The 16,591-nt window shown below is 43.8% G+C and overlaps 1 protein-coding gene across 1 annotated transcript in view; it reads right to left on the minus strand.

Moving 5' to 3' along the window:
* SIRB (sirohydrochlorin ferrochelatase B) overlaps positions 1–14,440 on the minus strand; it is a 27,758-nt gene extending 13,318 nt beyond the window's left edge. Inside the window, exons 1-5 of the mRNA XM_087665858.1 lie at positions 14,229–14,440; positions 13,882–14,115; positions 13,650–13,711; positions 13,426–13,536; positions 13,215–13,307 (exon numbers count right to left, since the gene is read on the minus strand). Of these exons, the coding sequence (XP_087521984.1) occupies positions 13,215–13,307; positions 13,426–13,536; positions 13,650–13,711; positions 13,882–14,115; positions 14,229–14,253 (525 nt within the window). The 5' untranslated portion in view covers positions 14,254–14,440. The remainder of the gene's footprint in view (positions 1–13,214; positions 13,308–13,425; positions 13,537–13,649; positions 13,712–13,881; positions 14,116–14,228) is intronic.
* Between the last annotated feature and the right edge of the window lie 2,151 nt (positions 14,441–16,591).

The raw sequence follows: 16,591 nt of genomic DNA on the forward strand, positions 1-16,591 counted from the left end.
AAGTCATGATCGGGGTGTCCATTGTCCAAGATTTTGAAGATAAAGTGTGTGTTTCAATTTATGTTTATTTACTCATTGTTGTAATTAAGTCATGATCGGGGTGTCCATTGTCCAAGATTTTGAAGATACTGTGTTTCAATTTATGTTTATTTACTCATTGTTGTAATTAAGTGCATGATCGGGGAATTACCACCCTCTCTAAGAAGGAAGGCTAGTTTCAAGATCCAACATATGCTATTGTTTAGGGAGAAGAAGAGCCAAGTTTGCAAGGCAAACAAGCAATGTAGGAAGATGATGAAGATGTTGAAAATACAATTGTTGATGCTGTTAATGCAAGTGCTGAAGCTAAAAATGTAGTTGCTGATGCTGAAAATGCAGTGATTTGCAGCCATATCTCAAGAGGAGTACGTCAAGTGCATCTCAATGAATAAGAGGCAATAAGTGTTATACCAAGAAACCACTTTACGCAGAGCCTATTAGCAAATTTGTTAGCTCATGTGTGAGTCTATGCATGCCTATCAAGGCTCCGCACATTACCTTTTATTTAGGCATAATTTTAGTGATTTTTGTGTGGCATTTGTGGCATTTTGTGTGAGTTGTCCAGCATTGAATACTGGCCAACCAGCTGCTATATTTGGCATATTTTGGGCCTATTTATTCAGGGGCTCCTCCTCTTCCTCAATCATCATCATTCTTCAAGTGGTCTTCCTATTAGAGAGAGAAGCCAATGCCAGTGCCCATACAGCCAGTGACTCATTGTTGTCCGCGTCATTCTCATGTTTGGTATAGGGATTCCATTTTTCGAGCACATCTCTAAGTTTTCTTCCTTCGCAGTGTTCTTCCGTTCTCTTTCTCTTTTGTCTTATGTTCAACAGTTTATTTCAGCACTTGTCTATGCTTCCATTCTCATGTTTGGTATAGGGATTCCATTTTTCGAGCACATCTCAAAGTTTTCTTCCTTCGCAGTGTTCTTCTGTTCTCTTTCTCTTTTGTCTTATGTTCAACAGTTTATTTCAGCACTTTTCTATGCTTCCATTGTTGCACCACTTCTGACAGAACCACTAGGCTAGACCAACCACTAAGCTATTGAGAGAGAATGAGACTTGCACATTAGTTTCAGAGGTACATAAATTTTTGGGAGCTTGTGTGTTTTATCTCATATCAATTCCACACTTTGCACATATTGCAAATGCCCTTTATCAGTTGTTAAGAAAGGGGCAAAATTTTCAGTGGGATAAAATGCATACAAAGGCAATGAGAAAGCTAAAAAATTTGTTGCGGACAATTGCGGACAACGCCTACATTGAGAAAGGTTGACTATACAGATGAAAGACTCTTCTTTATTACCATTGACACGAGCCCTATAGGGACTAGTTGGGCCATCAGATAGAACGAGGAGAAGGGAAATAGATATGCTATAAGATTTGAGGCTGAAGTGCTGAATCAACGTCAAAGAAGGTATCTATGATCAAAAGAGAGTTGTGGGCAATGGTTACAACCTTGAAGTGCGATAAAGAGTATTTTATTGAAGCTCCACTTACTGTAGAGATGGATTGCTTACTGCTTTTTGGTATGATAACAGGCCATTCCACTCCAAACATCGCTATGCTTCGTCAAATTGCTTGTATTAAGTCCTTGAATCTGGACAAATAGCAAGTAAAGACAATCCAATTGGCTGATATGCTTTCAAGAATGAGACATGAGGATGAAGGAGATATGGCTACAGATGATGAAGAAATTGAAAGTGTAGGAATAGCACTTGACTATCTATGTTATGTCCCTTCAGTTCAAACTTTTTTAGAGGAGTTGTATGAAGGTGAGTGGCTGCAAATTGGACAATACTCGAGCACTTTGGCAAGAAGAGAAGGGTGGACAGATTTAAAGTTAGGATCCGAAGGAAAGCATATGGATATTTCTTAAAGAACAATTTTCTATGGAAGCACCCAAAGCATAGAAGAGGCACCTCGCTGTGAGTAGTATGTGATAGAGGTACTCAACTGCAAATTATGAAGGAGTTTCATGACAGCTCATGGGCTGGTCATCAAGTAGTTTAGGCCACATTTGAGAAGATAAAAGAGAGAGATTGGTGCAAAGGCATGTATATACTATAGGGGTGACTTGCAGTCTGTGGAGACTTGTGCTACTTGTTAAATGTATTCTTTTGTTAGACCCCATGATGATTCACATCCAACTTTACCATAAGTGGATTGTGGACTTAGTAAACATGCTTGTGGGTTTATGGCCAATGAAGTACATTGTACTTGCATAGGAAGATCTCACAAACCAAGTTGAAGGTCGAGCCTTGAGGACAAAGGCTACTAGCGCTATATGAAGGTTCTTGTTTGAAGACACAATATGTCGATATGGATGTGGGAAAGATCACAGCTAATAGAGGAGAGTTGGATGCAAATAAAGCTAGAGATTCTTCTCTAGGATGGAAACTAAGCTTGCTCTCATATTAGTATATAATAATCCTAAAGGAAATGGAAAGAGTGAAAGAGGATACCCACCAATTATTAAGGCCCTCGCAAAAGCATACAGAGGAAAGATACAGGAGTGGCCAAGGCTACTTCCTTACGCTTTGTGGACTGATCACACTACTCATAGTGCTACTACATGTTATATACCTACAGAGCTAACGTATGGACAAAAGCCTATCATGTCGATAGAGGAAGTTGCAACTCGATGGAATGGACTACCTTGGGAAGAAGGAATGAGCAGAGAAGTCCGAAATGTCCATTACATGCTTGTTGTCCAATGTATACCAGTCTGAGTGCTGATTAGTGTCGTTGGTTATGATGCTAATCACCCATGTTTTCAGTCTGCCCAACTCAGCCGTACTTACTTGTCCCAATCAGTCAGCCAAAACACTGAACTGCTGCAGCTGGATCCACATTCCACAATGCATCAACCTGTGCAGCCATTCATAATTGTTTGCTGCCTGTTTGTGCAACTAGATCAGCTGTATCTTGCACTTGACTGACTACCCAGCTGTATGCCCACTGTTAGCATGCATTGATGCCTGTGCTTTCATCCTGTCACTACCATCGATTGATGTGCTATATCAATCATGGATGGGGCACCATTTCTGTGCAAGTTTCCTTCCAATGTCCTCGATCAAGAGTGTTGTACAACAGTCCTGTTAGAGTGCAATGAATGCAGAAGCATATGACCAGACTGACAGAAATAAGTGAATATGGAGAGAGAGAGAGAGAGAGAGAGTGTGTGTGTGTGTGTGTAGAATAACCACGTAGAGATCTCTCTCAACCTACATAAAAAACAAAGACTATGACCCGAGGGCAAGCATGACTAAATAGGCAGAAAATAATAAGACAATATGATCAGGTCAGCTGCATGAACAGGCCAGCTGAAAATAAAATAGCATGGATCAAGCAACTAGCCAATACTTTTTTTTTTCAATGCCAAGATCCTAATTTCACCGATGGCAGATCGTCTATTTAAAATAACGAAAAACCACCATGAAAAATGCAGCGTACCACATGGCAACAATGTGCACCCCATCCAGCCTGCCCAACCTCCCCATAATCCTAGCCAAACTACTGGCAGCTGCAAAATTGCTGCCCAACCTGCTCTTAAACATGGTACGACTGCATAAACTGACCTACACTGCAATGTACATGCCTATGCCCGCCCTAGAGGTGACCAAATCTAACAACCCCCTCTCGGATCCTAGATGCAACATAAGGGATAAGGGATCTAGAATGATGACAAAGAACGGGCTGAGGAAGAGCCTTGGTAAACAAAACTACTAGATTGTCCTAAATCTTGTAGTACTCCACATCAATGGTCCCATCCACACAAATGTAGTGATACTTAATCTCTATGTGCTTCATCCTAGCATGGAATACGGGATTCCGTGCCAAGGCTATACAACTCTCATTATTGCATAGAAGTGTAGTAGCCCTTGTTTATGAAACCAAGCTCCTCCAACAACCTCCAAAGTCAAATTGTCTCACAAGTGGTAGAACAAGCCACTCACTACTCAGTCTTTGTAGATGAAATTGCTACTCCAAGAAATCACACTTGTACTTAGAAGAAAGCAATAGCCTATCATTGATCGCTTGTGATCAACATCACCAACCCAGTTTGAATATGTCCAACCTCATGACACCAAAGCTGAACCACTTGCACCTACTAGATAAGATGCCTAGATCGGGGATCCCCCTCAAGAACTGCAATATCCATAAGGCAACTTGCCAATGAACCTCCTTAAATTCAGTCATAAAGCCTACAAGCAAACCAACTGGAAAGCACAAATCAATGCGAGTATTTAGCAGCCAAATCAATGACCCAATCAACCGTTTGTATCGAGAAGCATCCACCAACAAGGAATCTATATGAGCCGTAGCCTACCAGTGCAGATCCGTGCAAGTAGAAATGATCCAACACTCCTACATCTTGAAGGTGGTCAAGAGCTCCTACACATAGCATTGCTGGGACAAAAAGATCTCCCTCTTAGTCTGCCATATGTCATGACCTACAAAGAAGTGAAGAAGCCCCATGTCTCTCATCTCAAACTTCTCATAGAGTGCCTCCTTGGTCTACTTGACCATTTGGGCATGGTCACCTATCAAAATGAGATCGTCCACATAATGCACAAACACTACATGCCCTCCAATCGACGTGTGGACATATAAATTTGGATTGGAGGTAGATTTCTGATACCCCAACCTCAAAGGAATGAGTTTATCTTCTCATTCCAAGCACATGAAGCCTATCTTAGGCTTACAAGGCCTTCTTAACCTGTATACTGTACTATCTAAGGTAGAAAATCCAGGAGGCTACTAAGCATAAATCTCCTCCTTAAAGTCGCCATTCAAGAACACCAACTTAACATCCAACTAGTAAATCGGCCATCTCCTATGGATGGCAAGGGCAAATATTGTTCAAATGGTGGCCGTACAAACTGTGGGGGCAAAAGTATCATGGAAGCAAACACCTGGCCATTGTACAAAGGCAACCAATTGTGCCTTGTGCTTGTCGAGTGTGCCATACTAAGATACTTGGTCTTAAAGATCCACTTAACTACAATTACCTTTCGATGAGCAGGCCAAGGCACAAGGTTGTCAGAGTGCAGCAATGCAGAAGCGTAGGACAAAGACTGAGAGAGAGCAAACACAAAGAGGAGAGAGAGAAAAGGAGACAGTGTAATGTAGACAATCTGCAATGTATTATGCTATATAGGAGTGCAGAAATATACACGGGTGCAGAGAAAATATCTGCGTGTGTCTCTGCCTTGAGAACCTCGATCTCCGTCAGCCCGCACACTGTCAGTCTTGGCAGACCAACTCTGTCAGATGTCAGATCAGAATGAAGGAGAGTGTGCCATCAACTGACTATAAATAGCCGGAACAGAATAGTGCTGCGCACCAGGTTGGCTGCAGTAAATGCAGTTGACTACATAAAATAATAATAAAACTGTCCGACTGCACAAACTGCTGACTAACTACACAGTCGGCTGCCACGTGTCAGCTGACATGGCTCCTGCTGTGACCTCCTCTGCTGACGTGGCACCTCTGCTGTCCGTACTGCTGACGTGGCCAGGGAATGACTCGCTAACACCCCCTCTCAAATCTTGGACAGGTCAAAGACTAAGGGATCGGGCATGTCTCCGAAGAAGAGCTTGGGGAAGCACCTTCACGAACAAATCCACAAGATTATCCTCCATCTTACAGTACTCCACATCAATGGTCCCATCCAGAAGCTTCTCCCGAATGAAGTGATACCACATCTCAATGTGCTTCATCCGGGCATGGATTACAGGATTCCGGAACAAGGCAATGCAACTCTCATTGTCGCACCGTACAAGAGTAGGACAAGGCTAAGGGCAGCCAAGCTCCTCCAACAATCGCCGAAGCCACACAACCTCTCATGTGGTGGAAGACGCGGCCCGACACCTCGCCTCAGTAGAAGAAAGGGCTACCATGGACTGCTTCTTGCTAATCCAAGAGATAACACCTGTACCCAAGGTAAAACACTAACCTGTAGTAGACCACCAGTGGTCCACATTGCCAATCCAATCTGAGTCGCTCCAACCTGCAAGAACAAGATCGAAAGCGTCGGTACCTAATGGATAAGAAATCCCTACGTCAGAGGTCTCCCTCAAATACCGAAGAATCCACAGGGCAGCCTGCCAATGCACCTGTTTGGGTTCACTTGTGAACCCCGCCAAAAGACCCACAGTAAAACAAAGATCAACACGAGTGTTGAGTAGCCAAATCAAGGATCCAATCAACTGACGGAAGTGGGAAGCATCCGTCAAGGGAGAATCGGAGTGTAAAGTGGCCTTCCAGTTCGGATCCATAGGAGTAGAATGGTCCGACAAGTCTCCATCGCAAAAGTCACCAAAAGCTCCTGAATGTATCATTGCTGAGAGATAAAAATCCCCCTCTGAGACTAACAAATCTCGTGACCCAAGAAAAAATGAAGAAGCCCCAAATCTGTCATCTCGAACGTTTGATGTAAAGCTATCTTGATCTCTTGGACCTTCTGTGCATGATCCCCTGTCAGAATCAAATCATCAACATACAACACAAACAACACACGACCAGCCTCGGAAGTGTGCACATAAAGCTGCAGATCGGCCTTGGAGTGCCAACATCCCAACTTCGACTAAAGAAACGAGTTGATCTTCTCGTTCCATGCACGCGAAGCCTGCTTGAGGCCATACAAGGCCTTCTTCAACCTATAAACTTTCCCATCCGAGGATCCAAAGCCAATAAGCTACTCAACATAGATCTCCTCCTACAAGTCACCATTGAGAAAGGCTGACTTCACATCCAACTAATAGACAGGCCATCTCCTATGGCCAGCCAAGGCAAGAACAACGAGAATAGTCGCCATACGAGCAGTGGGAGCAAAAGTATCATGGAAGTCAATGCCCGGGCGCTGAGCAAAACCTTTAGTAACAAGGCGAGCCTTGTGCTTGTCCAAAGAACCATCGCTAAGGAACTTGGTCTTGAAGACCCACTTGACGCCAATCACCTTCTTGTGAGAGGAACGAGGCTCAAGAGACCAAGTGCCATTCCGCTCAATAGCCTCCATCTCAGCTTCCATAGCCATCTGTCAATGGTCAAACTGCAAAGCTTCCTTCACTGAAGTGGGCTCTCGATCCTGCATATACGGGTCATCAAACAATAGTTAGAGCAAACATGCTCTGTATAATGTGCATGGGTCTGTCATGCCCTCCATGGTCCATCCTGCGGTTCCCACTCAGGGACCCTTTGATCCCTGAATCGCAGAGTGTGTCACGAACCCAACGAGGAGGCCAGACCTCTCCCCATCGCTCTCCATCTACTGAAGACTCGGGAACATCCACCGACGACAGCTCCACTGGGATGGCCGGTGGAAGAGAAGACTCTGAATTAGAAGAAGAAGCTCCATCAAGAGGCTTTGGCTTCAAAGGAACTATCTCGGGAGCCCAACTCTCCCCTAGATCTCCAAGGACAAGGTGCTTCTCACCCCCCTCTATGGCCGAAACTTCCACGAACCGCACATCTCGGCTTGTGTAGACATCCCACTTGACGGGATCAAACAGACGATAACCTTGGGACTGGAAGCTGTAGCCAACAAAAACCTATCGGCGAAAAGCCGTCTCAAACTTGTCACGCTACATCTTTGGAATGTGCACATAGGCATCGCACCCAAAGATTCAAAAATAAGAGCCATCAGGCTTAGTCCCAAAGTAAGCCTCAAAAGGTGTCATCCTATCAATAGCCGAAGTGGGAGATCGATTGAGAATGTGAACTGCAGTAGCCACGACCTCGGCCCACAAAAACTGAGGTGTCTGTCGGTGCTCCATCATGGTGGGAGCCATCTCAATGACACTTCTATTCTTCCGCTCCAAAATGCCATTCTCTTGAGGAGTGTTGGTGTTAGCAAACTCTTGGTAAATGCCCCTATCTGCATAAAAACAAGCAAACTCATTAGACACAAATTCACCGCCCTTGTCTAAACGCAAGGTCTTCAATCGCCGGCCAGATCGATTCTCCTCAAAGAGAAGCCAATCCTTCAAGTGAGAGAAAGCCTCCGACTTCAATGTCAAAAAATAGACCCAAGCTATCCTATTGTAGTCATCTACGATCAACATGAAGTATAAGCTCCCCTTCAGAGACCCGGTCCTCATCGGGCCACAAAGATCCGTAGATATAAGCTCCATAGGTGATGTAGATCGCCTCGAAGCTTTGTTGGGAATCGCATCCCGATGCAGTTTCCCACGAATGCAAGAGACACATGGCTGATGGCTCACCACTATGTCCAAACCTCGAACAAATGATCTTGGCGACGCCTTCCGAAGGTACTCATAGTTCAGGTGGCCAAACCGAGCATGCCATAGCTCGAACTCTATCTAAGAGATAAGAAGAAGAAAGGTGCTATAGAAGACTTCAATTTGTAGATGCCATTCTCCTCAAACCCAGAAGAGAGAACCTTCCCCGATCCACAATCAAGGACTCGAACAGCATCACTGTCAAACTCCACCAAGAGACCAAGAGAACAAATCTTATGGACCAAAAACAAATGATATCACAAACCTGGCACATGCAACGCCTCAGAAGTGTGGGTACCACCACCTCCATCTGGAATCAACTGCATCTCACCCCGCGCAACAATAGACACAGAAGAGTTGTCTCCAATGAGAATTTGCCTACGCGAGCGTCACAAATGGGCAACACCAACAGGAGAAGGAGTCATGTGCCATGAGGCACCACTATCCACGATCCACTCTCAATCCTGGGGAGCTATCATCGCAGCATCAGAAGTCTTCGATGTAGAGTCCTCAATGACTACTATAAGTGTAAAAAAGCAGCTGACGAGGGTGCAGCCACCGCTCCAGAATCCTTTGTGTCCTTCTTCTTGGTGTCCTTCTTGTCTTTGTCGGGGCAATCCTTCTTCCAATGACCAGTCGTACCACAAATATGGCAAGTCGATTCCTTCTCCTTGTCCTTCTTGGATTTGTTGTTCTCCTTCCTCTTTTGGTTCTTCCCCTTCTTCTCAGACGCTTGACCAACCAATGCCTCTGATTTGAAAGCATTTTGTCCCTTCAATTGTTCCTCTTGGTCCAAGACCATAGGAACCAACTCTTCCCACCGAAGAGTCGACTCCGCCCTAATGCAATAAGAGCGGAATAAAAGGTACCGAATCGTGGCGGCAATTGCGACAATAAAGTGATCGCCATGTCTTCGGAGAAAATAGACTTCCCCACATTTTGAACCTGCATTTGAAGCTGCTGAAGCTTGTTGCTGTATTCTCAAAGCAAAGAAGACTTATTCACGGACAAGGTCCGCATCTGCACCTCCAAAGAAACGCTCTTCATCAGGATCATCCAGTTATACGTCTAATCGAGTTCCAGTCATATCTTTCGAGCCGCCATCAAGTGCTCGATGTGAGCTATCACGCCTGTAGTGCAAGACAGAAAAAAAAAAAGAACGAATCCTAGCATTCAGTTTGTCCCAATGAGACTGGGCCTTGGTCAACTCCACACGAGCATTGGAAGAGAGTTTGGACTCATCTCTTACTGAGGGCCTGTTATTCTCCTCCATCACAAGCTCTACCAAATCATAAGACTCTAGAATGACCAACATCATCACCCGCCAGATGCGGTAATTGTCACCATCAAGCTTCCGATCTGATAGAAGAGTCGGTAGGACAAGCACCTTCCTATCCATGATCGCCTGAACTCCAAATCAATCTCTATAGACATGTTCGCCTGCAATGCCTGCACAAATGCAAAATCAGTCCCCCTCTGACTGTGTAAACACAGCCTATTAGGGCTGTTGCATCGGCTTCCCGAACCTTCTTCAACCCCGCTGGAGGCAATGAAAAGGTAAAATCTGCAGTGGAAGGCCTAAAACACAACCTTCCTCCCCTTCGAACAGCAATAACCTATAGCAAATTCACCAGCCGGACTCCTTTTCCACATGCCCACACTCGCTTCAGCCTTGTTCCAATGTGAAGCCCTCCCGCTCGCCCTCGAATGCTAAAAACGCAGACTTGTGTCGTGCTGAAATCTCCTCTTTACGTAGGTTCTTCAATCAGTCCCGTCCGATTTCACCGCTCTAATACCATGTCAGAGTACAACGATGCGGAAGCGTAGGACACAGATTGAGAGTGAACACAAAGCGGAGAGAGAGAGAGAGAGAGAGAGAGAGAAAAGGAGACAATGTAATGCAGAAAATCTGCAGTGTAGTATGTTGTATAGGAGTGCAAAAATATACACGGGTGCAGAGAAAATATTTGCATGTGTCTCCGCCTTGAGAACCTTGATCTCTGTTAGCTCGCACATTGTCAATCTCAGCAGACCAACTCTATCAGATGTCAGATCAGAATGGAGAGTGTACCACCAACTGACTATAAATAGCTAGAAAAGAATAGTGCCGCACACCAAGTCGGCTACAATAAATGCAACCAACTGCATAAAATAATAATAAAACTGTCCAACTGCACAAACTACTAACCGATTGCACAATCTGTTGCCACGTGGCAACTGACGTGGCTCTTGTTGTGATCTGCTCTGCTCAATGGACTCCAACTCTTGCTCCATGGCCTTACACCAATGATCAGACTATAATGCCTCCTTTACTGATGTCAACTCCCTATCCTACATAGCACGGGTCATTAAACCACAATTAGTGTAAATAAGCTAGGTGGAGTATGTCTAGTTTCTCTAAGATCCCCGCACGCCATCCTACGACTGCCACTCCTTGTGAAGCCCCACAATCCCTACATCACAGAGTATCTCGCGAGCCTAACAAGGAAGCCGATACTTTCCTCGTCACTCTCACCTCTTGTTGAAGTCTCCGAAACATCCACTAATGGGGATTTAATGGAGAAGCAATCTCCTCAATTTGTAAATGGAGCCTCAAAAGGCATAGGCTCCACAAGCACTAACTCAAATACCCAACTATCACCCACTTGGATCTCCAAGAATTGCTCCTCAACCCCCTTTGTGAATGGAAACTCAACGAACTACACATCTCAACTCATATAGATATCCCTTGAGATGGAATCAAAAATCTTGTACCCTTATGACTAAGAGCTATAGTCAACAAACACCTATCTTTTGGAAGCCCGCTCAAACTTATCACTTTGCTTCTTTGGGATGTGAATATATGCATCACACTCAAATACCCTAAAATAAGAAACATCTAGTTTTAATCCAAAATTTCTAAAAAGAAATCATACCACAACGGTGAACGTGAGGGACCAATTTAGAATATGAACTGTTGTGGCTACTGGCTACCACTTTGGCCCATAGACATTGAGATATTTGATGATGCTCCATCATGGTCCAAGCTATCTCAATCGCACTCCTATTCTTCTGCTCCAATATGCCCTTCTCTTGTGTGAGGAGTATTGGTATAGGTATATTCTTGATAAATCCCTCAATCCGCATAAAACCGAGCTGATTCATTGGAGACAAACTTTCCACCCCTATCGGATATCACTGTCTTAAGCTTCCGTGCTAAATGATTCTCCTCAAATATGAGCTAATCCTTAAAGTGAGAGAAAGCTTCAAATTTCAATGCAGAAAGCACACCCTTGTCATCTTGTTGTAATCATCCACAATCAACATAAAGTAAAGACTCCCCTAAAGGGACTCCATCAGCATAGGTCCACAAAAATCTGTAGAAACAAGCTCTAAGGGCTCGTTTGCCCATCTTGAAGCCTTGTTGGGAATCGCATCTCTATGTCGTTTACCACAGATACAATATACACATGGCAAATGGCTCACCCTACATTTGGCGATCCACATAAAAGTTGTGGTCACAAGCTGCCTTCCAAACGTACTCATAGTTGAGGTGGTCAAACCAAGCATCCCAGGGAAGTGAGAAGAAGAGAAGTAAGGGTTGAAAAACTCCACATCTTGTAGACACTGTACTCCTTGTGCACTTGGCAAAGTATTGTATAATGAATAACTGCTGCAAAAGATGCAGCCTGACACATCGCAACCCTGTCCAGCCTGCCCAACTTACTGGGAATCCTGCCCAAACTGCTGGCAACTGCAACATTGTTGGCCGGCCTGCTCCTAAACATGATATAACTGCATAAACTGCCCCATCCCACAGATGACCAACTTTCTAACAAGTCACGCCTTCAATGGAACGTGTGCATGGTTGCATAATCAGTGTGTCCCTCCAGCACAGTCCCAAGTCTTGTTTAAGTCCTATGTGATACTTCTCACGTCAATGACCAGGCATTTGAGTTGTTAATCACCCACTCCGGTCAACATTTTGCTCCAACAGCCAGACCAATGTCTACAATGTCATGTGTTTGGTCATTAGTGGCCAACTGACTCTGTTGGGGCAGGAGGCTGCTCAGCAGGAGGTCACTCAAGACCCCTGTGATAGATGATGGATTCACCAAAGCCCACTGCCATCAGGGCAATGGCAAGGCAACAGGCCAAACTTCAAAGCCTCAACCACCACAAGCCCAGACCACAGGTGGTGCCCACCCTTCACAGCAGCAGGGCTTGCAGTAGCCAGGTTCTCCTGTCCAAACATTTTTCCTTTTCAGTTATTTCACGAGTGAGATTAAGGATATTAAATCATTCATCACACAACCCCTTGCCCTTTTTTGTTATTCTACAAGTGTGATTAAGGATATTTAATCATCTACACACAACCCCTGCCAAGTTAATGCTTTCAGCATTCAGGTCAGCATAATGAAAGCATAGGGTGGCAATGTGCAGCATTTTGGCTCCAAACATATGCTTCAGGTTGCCTGCTTAGCTCTCAGACTCTAGACCCTCATTGTTATCATCAGAGGAGGAGAAACTCCAACTCAATGCAAAGGTACTCGATTAGCAGGATGTTCAACATGGTTCTCACAAAAGATTAAAATGTTCATGTAGCCACATACACAACGACCATGAAACTTTCAAAGGAAACCATATAAAGTTTAAACCTACAATCTTGCTTGTTGGTGCAACAAATCCTCTCTGGCAATCTGTATTTGAGAATATATTCAGATGTAAGGACTTATGCAAAGTATTCATCCAATAGTCTTAAGAGACCACCTATTCAAGAAGAGGGTAAAAGCATTAACTTTTCGATGAGGCTTGAGAAGTACCACATGCCATTCATGTCAACCCAATAAACTAAAAAGGCCGTTAGACACCACATGGATGGAGAGAGAATTGTGTAGTCAAAAATTCTTCACGACGTGCATCACACATTTATAGAGTTTACACGTACCACAATAAGGTCATGCACACCAATAGGTGCAGTCACAATGTATGTTGTATTTGGATGCAATTTTGCTGCCTCAGCTGTCAATGCTGGGATATCCTGTTGAAAGGCACTTGATTCATATTAGTTTACTTCTTTGTGATACAATTCAACTAAAACTTGTACTACAGAATTAGACCCAAATTAGGAGTAGATACGAGAGAAACTTGAACCAAACCTTGTCCCAATGTCGACCAGGGGAGAGAAAATATGGAGCAACAATAACCCTGCTAGCACCTTGGTGGACACATCTCGTAAAGGCTTCTTCAATTGTAGGACTTGCTAACTCCTGTAGAACGCAATGCATTGGAATAATAAAACTTTAAGCATAGTACGCAAAGAGGCAACAGTTTCTCGTACTGGTCCGCTGTTTTTTCTAAGGGATGATTGGAAGACCATTACCATATGAGCTGGCTCCACATTCACAAATCCAGTCTTCTCCTTGAAGAGTTCAACAAACACATCTGCGGTAACGGAAAAACTCATCTACAGTTTGATTTTTGCCTTTCAAGGAAAACAAAGCTCTCATAAATCATCGCTAATGTATAGCAACAAAGTGCATTGGAAAAGGTTTGAACTGTCGTGCTGATTATGGAAATGCAAGATGATGATGATGATGATGATGATTACGTACTCAGCATAGAATTGGATTGAGAACGCCTCGAGCCATGATCGACGATCACAATGCCGTCTGTTGAGTCCCATTGCTGGGGTATCGAAAGGTTTGTCAGGGTCGCTGTAGGAGCTCTTTCCCCCATGCAGCGAACCCTGCTCTTTGAAGGACTGATAGGTAGCTGAACCCTAGAGGGTAACCTAGGTAGCTTCAGTTGAGGGCTTGCAAGTGATTGTACGTCGGCACCGCAAAGGCCTGTGAGCAAGTTAGCTCCGTTTAGATTCCCGGTACGTGTCATGACGAAACATGCCCAATATTGATGGATGCTATCCGATGATTCGAATAGCAGGCAAGTGGAGGAGGCTGACCTTGTTTGTTATTTGGGTGGAGCATTACGCTGCGATTGAAGCTTCAGGGAGAGAATCCGACCACTCGGTGCTGCAGAGGCAGTGGAATCCTTCCGCCCGGGGGGGGCAGTGGAGGACCGATAACCCCACCAACGGGTTGCCCCACCGCCAGTGATAATACGTGACCAGAGAGATCCAAAACTCCTCTTACCGGCCCCTTCCCCGCGCTCTGTCCCGCCGCCTTCCCCGCCCCTTTCTTTTTTCTTCTCCAAAGGAGGTAAGTCGGGTCCACTAAACAATTAAGACCATGTATATTTAGCACTCCGTGCAAGTGCAGGCTGTTAGGGTGCACGTAAAGATAGTGGCTTGGGATCTAGTAATATCTCCCAAAGCTAAAGGTGGTTTAGGCTACCAAGGTCTCTAAGTGAAGGTTGATCAACTAATTTTTCAGCTCACTAGAAGGGTAGACTCATTGCAACCATGGGTAATGATAGTTAGATGCTATATTTCGGTGTGAGCAAAATCCTAGGAGGATGTCGGCATGACCTCTCTTGTTGGGATATCCTTTTATGCCACTATACACAAATCAAGATCCCTAACTTGATTGTAGTCAAAACGATCGTTGGATTATGGAAAGAGATGATAAACAATGCAATATGGTGTGCATTTGGAGGACCGTATAAAAATGGAATAGCTCTAAGCGACCCCAAAATGGCAAAAAAACTTTACTATTGGGTAACTTGACGACAAAAGGACCTGTGGGATGAAAGGGTCCTTTACTAGATTGATGGACTTAAAATGAGAAGAAGACGGAACCTCAATGAGGAGGAAGCTAACTAGACTAAGAGGGTGCTTGCTTCTAGGAAAGAAGAATGGCCAACATATTATATCCCTAAGGAAATGAAGTTGATTGAATGCCTTAAAACAGAAAGTGGCAAGAGGCTTGCTAATTGTAAGAAAGCCAAGGATTTTCTCAATGGTGATAGTAGACATATTATCTTAAAATAGAAAGTGGCAAGAGACGCAATTAAAAGTTAGTTGGTTAGTTCGAAAGTTAGTTAGTCAATTAGTAAGTTAGTAAGGTTACTAACTAAAGTAAAAACTAACTAACATTAATAACTAACTAACTAGCAATTTTTTTAAAAAATTAATGAGGATCATAACCCGACATTTTTTCTAGATTAACAAGGACTATAGCCACCCATCACGGAAGTTACCACATGAATGAGAGTTATGAGCCATATTAGTCATTAGTGTCAATGTGTATAATATGGATGGACCAAAAATACTAGATTTTTAGACAAAACTAGCATATTTTTTATATTGTGTATATTTTTTGTGTAAATATCTAAAAAAGATATGGAAACATATAGAACAAGGTGTCATGTAAAAATAATAATAAGTGGTTTTTTCAGCCAGTTTTGGAGATTTAATGCAAAAGAAAGGATTGGTGAAATCACACTCATCGCGATCGCAGTTTACAAGCAGCAAATAGCACTCCGAACAGGGAGAAGAAGAAGGAGTGATCTGGGAGATTTCTGACCAAGTGTCCCAGCATGGCAGGGTTTTACCTCTCTTTCAGAGCCAATGAAACCATCAGATTTGTGATTTGAGCATCACATTGCTGACTTTGCCAAGATCCCCTCCATAAAGAGCTCTTCTTCTTAGCCTTAACCCTTCCTCTCTAATTTAGCTATAAATAAGAGGCATGGGGAGCAGTTTAGAAAAGCACAAGGAGACCCCGAGAGGCTGTGAGAGGAAGGTAGAGAGAGAGGTAAAAGGATACCCCTCCAAGAGGTTGCGAGATGAAGAGAGAGATAGAGAGAGAGAGAGAGAGAGAGAGAAGTTACCCCAAGAGGCTACGAGGGAGAGAGTTAGCTCTCAACCCCCTATCTCAATCATCGACTAAGCCATCTTCTCTTACACTCTCCCATTCCAAATTCATTCCTCCTTCTTTATCTCTCGAATCCACTTATGAACGATGGCTCCAAAGCGATAAGGTGAAAAGACCATGAGAACCACCGCGACCAGTCAAAGAACGGGTATTGCCGGAGATATGAGAGTGCTCAGGGTTGCCAGAGTTACCACTACCAAAACGGAACATCGTGTGTGGTGAATGTAAGCATGAGTAAAGATGAAATTCCCAATGCCATCCTGCCAAACCAGGTTATTCACTACTAGGCTATTATTTCACCACATAAAATAATAAGGTTTATGTTGAATTTCTACAAAAAAATAAATGTTAGCCTTTGTATCACTACACGAATTGACAATTTCATTTAGAAAGCATACTACCACATGCATAAACGATTAATCCCTATCATTAGTAGTTAGATTAATTGAGACTCTAAATCATAGAATCATGATGGAAATAGTTGCAAGAA

This window comes from Lygodium microphyllum, chromosome 2 (genome assembly GCF_053477565.2).
Source record: "Lygodium microphyllum isolate KBCC chromosome 2, Lygodium_microphyllum_v1.1.10, whole genome shotgun sequence".
Classification (NCBI taxonomy): domain Eukaryota; kingdom Viridiplantae; phylum Streptophyta; class Polypodiopsida; order Schizaeales; family Lygodiaceae; genus Lygodium; species Lygodium microphyllum.